The sequence below is a fragment of the Gymnoscopelus braueri genome (genome assembly GCF_963280865.1).
Source record: "Gymnoscopelus braueri genome assembly, chromosome: 4".
Classification (NCBI taxonomy): Eukaryota; Metazoa; Chordata; class Actinopteri; order Myctophiformes; family Myctophidae; genus Gymnoscopelus; species Gymnoscopelus braueri.
In genome coordinates, this window is record NC_137605.1 from 33,463,732 (window position 1) to 33,475,568 (window position 11,837).

General features: G+C 41.5%; 2 protein-coding genes across 2 annotated transcripts in view; both read left to right on the forward strand.

Annotated features, from left to right (window-relative positions):
- Nucleotides 1–3,837: 3,837 nt before the first annotated feature.
- Nucleotides 3,838–5,852, forward strand: gem (GTP binding protein overexpressed in skeletal muscle; the record flags this gene model as incomplete). Its single annotated transcript, XM_080427110.1, has 3 exons — nt 3,838–4,192; nt 4,836–5,108; nt 5,386–5,852. 3 exons carry the CDS (start codon nt 3,838–3,840, stop codon nt 5,667–5,669), a joined length of 912 nt encoding a protein of 303 aa, XP_080283236.1. The 3' UTR covers nt 5,670–5,852.
- A 4,504-nt stretch (nt 5,853–10,356) lies between these two features.
- The window catches only part of cdh17 (cadherin 17, LI cadherin (liver-intestine)), a gene marked incomplete at both ends in the record, with an annotated part of 13,908 nt that continues 12,427 nt past the window's right edge, over nt 10,357–11,837 (forward strand). Inside the window, one exon of the mRNA XM_080425892.1 lies at nt 10,357–10,404. Within this exon, the coding sequence (XP_080282018.1) occupies nt 10,357–10,404 (48 nt within the window). The remainder of the gene's footprint in view (nt 10,405–11,837) is intronic.

Below are 11,837 nucleotides of genomic sequence, written 5' to 3' on the forward strand. Positions count from 1 at the left end.
GAAAACTCTTGCCTCGCAGCTCACTATAGTTGTTGCTATTGAAATGCAAGGCACTCTTTTGCTGAGTGATTGATGTCTCATTGATGTTGATGCACTTCTGCAGTATTCTACCCGTGTTCAATCAGCAAGTGTCACATGTTCAGGGAGGATATTCATTGAAACATCTGTTTGTCTGAGAGAGCGTGTGCTGCTGTGTGTGTGGATTAGGTGAAATGTGTCAGTCTGTATAGAGATGCTGATGCTTACCACATAGCCGATCCATCTTTAAAGCTGAGTGCTCCGTCTTGACAACTCAAAAACTTAGCGTACAGATTGAATAAATGACAGACCTATGCAGAGAGACAATCGGGAACGAGGACTTAGCAGATTGGGAGTTAATTCTGTGTGATCCGAGGCTTTCTGTGAGAGATGTGGTTCAATGGTTGGCTAAAAGCCCTCCCACCGAGAAGGTGGGTGGGTGGGTGGGTGGATGACTAACACTGGAGCATGTAGGGACCTTAAGACCCTGGCATTAGCAACTGAGTTCACATTTCCTATGATTCATACAGTGGTATTGTCATGCTGTATAGACCGTAGGGCTGCATGTTTTTTCATGAATTAAACGTGAGAGACTAGGCTTAATGATGCTCAAATTGTATGCATTCATACATGTATTGTTAATGGCACAACGTCTTGTTTTAACAAAGGCAACACTTGCAGAATGCTCTGTAAATTGACCAAATGAAATCAAGGAGTTAATATTTAAAGTGCGTTTGAACTCATTCCATGTGTATGGAGCGCTGAAACTAAAGGCTGTCTTACCTAATTCAATATTAACTTAACTGAAATGTAATCATTGGACCGGGTTTAATATGCTGATGTTTTCCGAATTAAGATTGATGAGATGACATGGTGGTGATTTATTTAAGAGCGCTTTAAATATATCTGTATAGTATATATATGGGGTCCATCTGCTCGACTGACCCCTCCTCTCTATGGACAGCTTATCTCTTACCATGTTCTGTCTCACTTCATTCACTCTGTCATCTGAATATCTATTTATCCAAAATTAATTTAGCCTGTAAATAGGCTTTGTACCTCAAATACCTGTTGCCATGCTTTCATTTCCCTACCCAACTCCTCAGTCTTGCTATAGCAACCTGCTCTAGTCATCTCCAAATCCTTTTTTCTTCTTTGTGCCTTTCATCTGTGCCATTGCAGTCATCATACAGTATTGGCCAACGTTTCCTTCTCCAGCCTCTTACCCACTTCCATTCCATCCAGTCACTGGGTCTGACCTTATTCATGTCTGGACAGTCTGTCCTGATCAACCTGTGCAGAGTGCAGACATGTGTTCAACTCTCCTGGCACTCTTCCCATGTAGGAGAGCCTGCGAGAGGACACATACACGTGGATGTAGAAGCATCTTGTGTTTATTTCTTCAACTCCAGTCTGCCTCCCCTCCCCTTACCTCCTGAGCCCTGGTCCCGCTCCAGCACTTAACAAGGATTTAATGTCACTCAGTCATCTGTAGAAGATCAAATCAGAATCAGAACTGTAATGCACAGCATCAGGCCCTGATTCCATACAGCAGCAGTCCTGAAAAACAACAGCCGAATAAGTGACATAATCCTGCTATTATTGTTATGACTTTCCAAGCCCTCATTCTCTCTCTCTCTCTCTCTCTCTCGCACACACGCATGCGCACACACACAAACACAGACACTTGATGACACGATGTCCTTTTCCAAAGTTCTGGGAAAGTACTTCTAGTTGGGAACAATCTCTAGTGTACTGCAGGGCACCCCTGGGCATTTGTGTTTATTCTTAGATGGTTAATTCACAAACAAACAGCTGCTGACTTCTTACCCCAAGTAAACAAGATGTTGTCACTGACAGCACAGCAGACTGCTGGCTTTAGACACTGTAGCCTCTCAATGGCTGTATTCAAGAGCTGCTGCATCTGAACTGATGTTGTTAGCTTTGATTAAATAACTTCATAAAAGATATTTTCTGGGGGGAACACACAAACTTGTTCCTTATCTATACCTTTTATCTGCATTCAATATTGATTGCATTGCCACCTTTAAAGCTTCCACAATGCTTTTCTATGGAAACTGCACTGAATGCTCTGTTGTTTCGACTATGATGTTGAGTTTAATGACTCTTTGGAAGTCTGGTAAAATTTTAGAGCAATATCTGAATACATTTTAGTCTGGTCAAAAGTTCAAACTAGTGCTTGGCTGGGCTGCCATACAGTATGTTTTTAGATCATTAAGCCCAGTCCCAGATGGTACCTTAGTGATTCGGTATAACCTACCACATACAATTCTGCGCATTGCATATGACCCTTACCCAACTTTATATCAAGACAAGTTAAAGATTTAGACACATTTTGGGAATCCACAGTCTGGTCCTGTGTTGTAATCTAGCACCTTTACTAGATGTTTTCGCTCCTGTCCGTCAATGAGTCACGATCACTCCCATACCAGTAGACCAAGGAAGAACCTCTGCCCCAAATTTTTCAAATCGGGTTCATGTTGGCACTATAACAGGCCTCTTCACATGTTGGCCTATAACTCTTGAAACGTAGGTCATACAATCAGAAATTACACACTACAATACAACCAACTCTTGAACCAAAGAGTCTTCAAAACACACTTTTTTATACTACACCCATTCATTTTGTCCAAATCTCATACAAATCCAAACACATCTCTATGGTCACGTGATCAAGATGTAGCTGTTAGATTTTTCAGATTCCATCCCGATTGGTTAGGAGTGGCCTTCATATTTGCAGGAGGGGCCCGATTTGCACGAAATGCCACAAATAATGAACGCAGCATCCTAGTAGCCCAAATATTTCATATCACCCTCACAGTGGTGCTATAAGCCCACTTCATGTTTTGGCGTATAACTCTTGAACCGTAGGTTGTCATACAATCAATTTTCCACCATTTAGCGTTTCTTTTAAACACTTTGCTACAAACAAATTTTGTCCAAAACATACGCAAATCGATTATCTCTGGAGTCATGTGATCAAGAAGTATGGGTCATATTCCATTCCATTTGGCTAAGACTGACTTCCAAATTTGCGAGGCCCTGGGTAGGCAACCCAGCCTGGAGGAGAGGAGACCTGCAGAGGAGCACACTTTTCTTGTCATCTCTCATGTAGGGCTTGCAGTATGAGGGGTTTGGATCTGCTATCCTATCTGCTAGGAATAACCCAGTATTTTTGGATGGAGAGGATTATATTATCATCATATTATGTCAAACACATCCTAAACCGGATGACGTCAAACTTGAAAATAAAGTTAAAAAAATAATTTGTATCTTCAATGGGCTATCCTGCATGCTGTGGAGTGGACACGGGGAACCACACTTCAATGAGGGGATGAGGCTATAGTGACGTCAAGGAAACACTTGACTCAGGACCCCCCCTCCCCCCCCTCCCTCTCTCTCTCTCTCTCAGCCTTTATATAAAATGGGTCAGCGAAAGTCCATCATAACAAAAGCGAACGACTCAGGAGATTACAGGCACGTTGTGGAAAAAAGACTACACTGCATCTACTGATGATCGACTGGCGCTGCAACACTGAAAAACCTCTAGCAACTTCAACTATAAAGACATCTGAGCGAGTAGTAGCCTTATAAGCAGGTGTTGGAATTTTTGAGGGACACATTTCTGCATACATACAGCTTTGGGTTCGTTTTCGTTCCATACTTGCGCCCGGTTTTCTTTGATCGTTTTCTTGGTACAGACCTCAGACCTGGAATAAATAACTCGCCATATTATCCTGTACCTGGATTTACTCAGAGAGGTATTTATTTATAGTGAGCGTCAGATTCAGAAGAACGATGTTCTCCAGCATGCGTCGGCACAGCCTCCGTTTACAGCACGAGTTGCTCCGGTGGAGCGTTGCTGGTGGTGGCGGTGGAGACCACCAGCTCCCTGTGAGCTGCATGTCCCAGTCCAAGTCGTGCCCCATCAGCTCTGCCGGAGAGTCCGACGACAGCCGGGACAGCTGGTCCTCCTCAGACTCCGTCTACTCCGTGGACTCCGCCGGGGAGACGGAGACGCGGCGACGCGGGACTGGGAGTCCGTTCCGCGTGGTCCTGTTGGGGGCCAGCGGGGTCGGGAAGACGCTGTTCGCCAGCCTCTTCGCAGGTGCCGCGGACGGCATGGACACTGAGGACTGTGAGACTTATGGAGGTGAGAAGGTCAAGGGTTTACATGGTTGTTTCTTGACATAGTTAAAGGGGAATTTTGGACTAAAGTTTTCTTACCTTTTCTATGACGTTATGATATCTTAGGATGAATGGTACAGTAGAAAAATAACGTCATAGAAAAGGTAAGAAAACTTTAGTCCAAAATTCTCCTTTAAGATGAGTTATAATATGGTAAAAATGTGGCACTGATTGAGAGGTGGTTCTCAATTAGCCTTGGATCAAGACTATCATATAGATGTATTTTTATCGATTTTGATAGACGAAAGTAAAAGTCAGACTCGATTAAATGCAATCTATGATAGTCTTGATCCAAGGTTAGTTCTCTCAATGTATGGTCGGCGACTGCAGGGGTCCTAGGAGTTCCATGGGGTCCCCAGCAAAATTAGAAACGTATTTTTTCTCCCACTGTTATTATTACTATTATTGTGAGAGAATGTAGGTCTATATGAGAATGACTCAGGTTTCTGACACAAAATCTTTTTAAATGGGGGTACACAGCCTAATACATATCAATTTGGGGTCTGACTTTGACATGACATTTTTGAGAACCACTGACTGAGTCTACTCAAGGATTGGCCACATAATCTTTTACACGTTTTCTAACAAATTGTCCCTGCTTGTTTCAGATGCAATGTGCGAAAAGACCATTGAAGTGGATGGAGAGAGTGCAACCATAACTCTGTTTGATCCAGAGGATGAGAGTGAGAGGGTTCAGGAGCAGTTTATGGAGACAGGCGATGCATATCTGTTGTTATACTCCATAACTGACCGGGCTTCGTTCCTGCGGGCATCAGAATTGCGTATCAGCTTGCGTCGCCACCGCCCTGCACAGCACACGCCAATCATCCTCGTGGGCAACAAGTGTGACCTGGTACGCCGCAGACAGGTGTCATTCAATGGTAAGGAGACACAACTCCTTTGTGTGTGTGTGTGTGTGTGTGTGTGTGTGTGTGTGTGTGTGTGTGTGTGTGTGTGTGTGTGTGTGTGTGTGTGTGTGTGTGTGTGTGTGTGTGTGTGTGTGTGTGTGTATATTTATTTTCTTCATTATTATTTTCTGACAATGAACTAGGGCTGGGACAAAAATCAAATATCACAATCTCTCGATGTTGTGCCAATATTTTAAGTATAGGGTTTAAGTGCTGAAGGCTCATCAATCTGTGTGTGTGCTTCTTTCAGAAGGCCGCGTATGTGCTGCAGTGTTCGACTGCAAGTTCGTCGAAACGTCGGCCGCCATGGAGCACAACGTGTGGGAAACGTTCCAGGGCATAGTGCGACAGCTGCGTCTACGCAGAGACAGCAAGGCGGCCAACGACCGCCGCAGGCACACGCACTCTAATGCACGTCGCGACAGTCTGCCCAAGAAGGCCAAGCGTTTCCTAGACAAGTTGATGGCGAAGAACAACACCAGCATGGTGTTCAGGCTGAAGTCCAGGTCCTGCCATAACCTATCTGTGCTCTAGGAGACAGAGGACGCCCATTCACACATTTCCACTGTAAAAGACTCATTTAACTCTGAAAGTGTTAAAATGGACCCGAACGGACTCTTACAGTTCCAGGAATAAAATGATCAAATGATGGCACAGCTCATTTGGCCAAATATATGGAACCTATGAGCACAATGAGCAACAAAGACATTGCTAGAGCAGCACATTTTTGTATGAGTTACAATTGTATATATTTTTATAACTGATATTAAAATATTTTTATCAAATGATTTAACATTTTATGTTAATCAGTCCTAAATGGATAGTGATTTATTTTTTACAGGCTACCTCTGTACTGCAGTCTACATTAGACTGATTCGCCTGAGCTGAAAACCCTGTATGCCAGCCTCTGTGATGGACTGGAGCAGTGGTTCTCTATCTCTTTTTGGCTTCAGTACCCTCTTTCCCTGATTTCTGAAAAACAACATGTTGCTCTAGGAAAACCATAGCTAGGATATGATGCTATGAATGAATGATAACCCACCTTTTGAAGAATATAACATTACAAATAAGTGAAAGCGTTCCAATTAGTGCCTCCTGAGCAGATTTCACGCGTTTGTCAATGTTTTATCATTAAACATAACAGTAAACATAACGCACCCCCATTTGAGAAACACTGGACAGGAGGATCCAGATCCTGTGGCAGAAACTGTGGACGTTATAGAGGGTACTGTTGACAGAGAGAGAGATGACTGTTATGAATGTTGATTATTTTGAAATGATCCAAGTGCAAAATTCCTCTATCCTTCTGTCATTTCACATCCATGTCTATTTTGCTTTCTTTTTACACCTGATGCCAAGATTATTATTTGTCAATTAAATGTTGGTATTTCAATGTTTTTTTTAAAAACCCTAACTAAGTTGTTTTCATTCAACTGATACTGTACTGTATTTTGTTACTTGTGACTATTTTCCATTATGGCCTCAATGGAATAAAATGTTTTTTACCTTTAAAAAAACTGCTGTCAATGCTGAACTGTCATATACATGTATTGCATTAGTTGAGTCAAGATTGACACAAAGTAGAGCATATATGAACATGACACGCACACAACACAGAGACACAGCCAGCCTCAACAGCATGAGCTGATTAGATATGAGTCAAATGAACTTTCAGTTTCAGAGACTAAATTTAGACCACATGTACAAGCCTGTATGCTGTGATTGGAACTTCATATTACATGGACAGATCAGAGTTTAGGGTCACAGCGAGACCAAATGTGCACACAGACTGAAACTGTGTGTGTGTGTGTGTGTGTGTGTGTGAGAGAGAGTGCTTTAGCCATCTTCAGTAATGTTCACTTTTACTGTACCATCAATATTATAAACAGTCAGTCTGGCTTAAATACAAGCCTTGTGAAGTAATGACTCACCCAGCGCCTGTTTTCTGTGGTTGCAGATTCACAGATCTGTACTTGCTCTCAGCTCAAGAGGAAAGAGAGCATGTTAATTCTATATGTTAAACCTATCCATTTGTGAAGGTTAGCGTAAAAGACAAACATAGTTAATCATTACCGTATTTGATTATTTTAACGTGCTTTATTTGATTGCACATTTGAGATAAATAGTAAAGATGAGAGAGGAGAGGGCATTCAAGAAAGGTTACAAGCTTTTAAGGATTTAAACCCATCACTTGAAGAAAATGCTGATGAGCCACAAGGCTGTCCTTGTCCTGTTCTACTTCACTTGGCAGGATAGCCTGCCATTGTCTCCAGTTAGTTGGATTATCTGTCTAGTGTCTGTACCGTAGACAGTAAGAAGGACTGTACAGATCTGTACTCAGCTGCACATGAAGCACACCCACCAATGGAAAATCTAAAACAGGAAACAGTTAAAAAGTTCAAAGGTCAAAGTCTGAGGATCATTAGAATGTTCTTATGAATAGTAATCTGAACGTTTGTCTCTATTCTTGCCGCTTTGGCTTTCATGTTGTAGTGGTGTTTTCTTATTATTGCGACAATCCGATGAAAACAAGGTTTGGATCATGTCAAACCCTACTGTATTCCAACAACTATTAAAAAATATGAATAATTATTATTATTCAATAATACCTGAACATAAATTATACCAAAATTGGATATGCACTAAAAGCACCATTGCAGATCAGAATACACATAATTTAGTGGGTGATCTTCTCATATATTAGTCTTGGCCTTTAGATTACTGTACTTTATGACACTATATGATTGTTCAGCTCTTCCTGCCTCCTTTACTCCTATGTCTACTGGCTCCCTATTGGCTCGGCCAGGGTATGAGGGAAGGCTGATTAGACAATCATTAGGTTCAATAAAACATGCTGGTTAACACTTGGTTAACGTTTGACCAGCCAGAATGGGGCTGCCGGGATCACTCTGTAGTTTGAGGAGTGACTCAAGATCTCTCCAACAAGGTATGTCTCGTTCCTCTCTCTCTGTCTCCAAGCTTTGAATTTTGCCTGTGTTATTTGCTGTTTTTGGGGGGCTATGCTTAAGAGGCAAAGGGGTTCACATCTGCCGAGTTTTTGCAATTGTGTCGTGTGTCATGTTTAGCCTGTCTGATGGTGAGAATGTGTCATGATCTTGATATGACTTTGGAAAGACCTCTAGACTTTCAGACTTGGAGAGTTTGTTGAGCATAGCAACAGCTAACATGGCTTGTGTGTGACAGTGTCAAGTTTGGCCTTACAAAAACTGAAATTCAACCTAACCATTATCATTCAATAACAGTGGTGTAAAAAGTTGACTAATGTGGTCCTTAAATATTTAGCTTATTCACTGTCTGAAGATAACACTATGCAATCAAACACTTTTAGACACATTTTAACATTTTAATATAGTTTCACTTTCTGGAAACCATAGTTTCAGTTGGAGTATCTGTCTATAAATCTGTCATGCCAGATGGCAGCTAGTATCTTTATAGCCAGTTGGCAGATTAAGTTGCTATCAGGAAGTCAGTTCTATTTCTTCTTGCTAAGAAATACAACCATGTTTTGTGTTAGATTAAAGAAGATAGACAGTTACAGTTTATTGGAAATGGGGTTTGAAAAAACAGGTAAAGCCGACTACTGTACAACTGTGTTGCTAGAAGGTCATTTCACTCAATGTCACCTTCACTTTCCTGTGGCACACCCTTCAACCTAATTGTCTGTCACCTGCACCTTTTCTGTTTCACGGATATTAATCATGCTTATTCCCTAGTACTGTACATTATACAGGTACAGATTCATACCTACCATAACATTAGCAATATATTTTGCACTCCCTAAATGTCTGTCAACATTTTCTTTGATTGTGATGAGTATTAAACTTGTTTGACCTGAACATCTTTGAACACTAATCAGTGCGTTACTTCATTGATTTATACAGCATTGCTGTCTAATGAGTATGTCTGATGATGTCTCATCAGGCATACTATTAGAGAGGAGTGACAAAAAACCTTTGTCTATGACATGAAGATCTCTTACTGTTTGAAAAAGGTGGAACTCATTGACAAATAAGAGACTATAAGCATAAGAGTGACACACACAGTACACACACACACACACACACACACACACACACGTATGTGTGTGCACATACACACTCACATCTAGGCACAGTCACCACCTGTGATGCTATTAGACCCTGAGTCTGAGATCACACTGAGGTCATGGTGGTTACACACCTGAGGGTGACCTTTATATACCCGTGTCATTATGTTGACTTACTGTGAGTCACTGTCCGGAAAATGTGGTGGATGGGTTTAGTTCAGAGCCGTATACACTTGAATGCTTTAAATGCCCTTTTCAGCTCAAAGTCTGAAATAGCATGTACGCAGGAGGCGATATTCCTTGTCCTAGGCGTATAACTGAATGTCAAGGGGACGAGTGTAATGTGGTCCCATTAGGGGTCAGTTACACTCAGAGTTAAATGAACACTCCAGATTGTGCTGTCCTTTAAGTCCATGCACCTTGTAGTTAGTCTTATGTCGTTGTTAAATGTGTCAGTTGTTTGGGTCTACTGTACTCGTAGCTAACCGGATAGTGTGTAGGCTACAGTACATAATCATAAAGTCCCTGGTTCAACACTGATATGTGTGTGTGTGTGTGTGTGTGTGTGTGTGTGTGTGTGTGTGTGTGTGTGTGTGTGTGTGTGTGTGTGTGTGTGTGTGTGTGTGTGTGTGTGTGTGTGTGTGTGTGTGTGTGGTGTGGTGTGTGTGTGTGCAATCATAATACGGTATATAAAGTGACAGTCACAGTGGTACCTGTGTGTGGGAGATGTGTTTCAGTAATATAAATTAGTTGTTGAGTGTAATGTGCTCTTCCAGAAAGGTGTCTATTAGGCTATGTTCACACTGGCAGCCCAAATCGGATTTTTGGCCCATCCAGATTTGAATCAGATTGGTTTTAACACATCTGCCTGTGCCCAGCGCAAAACCTGTACATGGAAACTTTGCAAATCAGATTTGAATCACATTACTTCAGACCAAAATAAATCCAAATCGACTCACTGGATAGGTAATCAGATTTGGGCTGCCAGTCTGAACAAGGCCTTATTAGTCTATTAGACAACCATCTTCCTCCTCTTCTTGTCACTCCTTTTCATCCTCCTCTTCCCTCCTCTCTATACACTTTTCCCACCTCCTCATCTCTCCTCTTACTCCTCCTCTGCGTTCTCCCCCTCCTCCTCCTTCCAGGAGTCTCATCATGACACCCACAGTGCATCTGCTGCTGTTCCCTATCCTTCTGGCCGTTGTGAGTATAACACTGCTGTCATTTACACATCCACATTCACAGCCAACTGATGTTATATAATCTTATTGGACAGGCCTTGAAATATGGAGGAGGAACCAATGAGTTACAGTAGCCTATTAATGCACAGTAAATCCTCAGTGTTAATTTAACCCATTAAGGCCTGAGGCCCGTTCAAAAAAAATAATCTAAATCCTAACAGTTTTTTGAAAAGAATATAAAATATATAATTTCACGATTAAAAAAAATTAGCAGATCTACAAGCTCATAGCTATGAGCTTGTATATCTGCTGCTATTTTTGAATAGCCAAAGAAATCTAAAATGACACAGATGCGTTCCCGGTCTTAATGGGTTAACTGAGGAGAAATTGACACTGAGGAATTTTACTGTGAATACTGAATTTGAAATAGAATGTGCATGCTATTTCAACTGCCCCATACCATTTCCATTTCTTCTAACCATGCACCCATGTATGTATGCATATTACTCTACTCATATGAGAAATGTTTGAATATCTGACCTGTTTTCCTTATTCTTTCTTTCTATCTCTATTCTTCCCTTTCCTGAACACTACAAATGATCCACTTCTTTACACCTGTAAACCTGTGATGTGACAGTACAGTAGAAGAATTACAAAGAAAAAAATAATTAATACTAAGGAAATTGGGTCCGCAGATTTTGAGTCTCAGACGTCACAGAAATGAGTCTCAGACGTCACAGAAATGGCTACATATGCAAGAACGTTGTTGGTAACTTATTAAAGTGTGCCTAAGGGGCACCATAAAGTGTGACTTGACTGAATGTCGCTTCCGTTCACACTTTAGAGGGTGGAAACCTATGTAGACTTTGCTCTCCTGTTCCATAGCAGAGTATAAGAATGCTACTGTCAATAGTTCAACAGATAACTGGGCTTTCATCATCATCCGCCGATTGCAGATGAAAGACAATTGGGCACGCCACTCTCTTTATCTCCCATTATACTTTAGCCAGATCTTCCACTTTGAGTCCAGCGTCTCTGGCAATAGCATCTGGATATGTTAATTGTCCTCTTCCTCTTGTTCAGTGGTTCTCAAAGTGGGATCCAGGGACCCTCAGGGTTCCTAGAGGGGGTTCAAAATGGACTATTACAGGTCTGTAACTCTGAGTGTACAAATGAAACCAAATCTCTCAGAGTAATGGGGGTCTTTGAAACTAAAAGGTTTGAGAACCACTGCTCTATTTGGACATGGAAGTCTCAGGAATAGTATGTCAGAGATGATCAGATATCACTGCAGCGATGTCCATCAAAAACATCCTCAAGTAGCCTCTTTATTGACCATGTAATAATAATAATAGGAGGATGATTTCATGAAAGACATGGTCTAAAATAAGGAGATCTTTAATAGCTTTGGAAACCTCTGACCGCCATAATGTATGTAGCTTGTTGTAAGCTGTC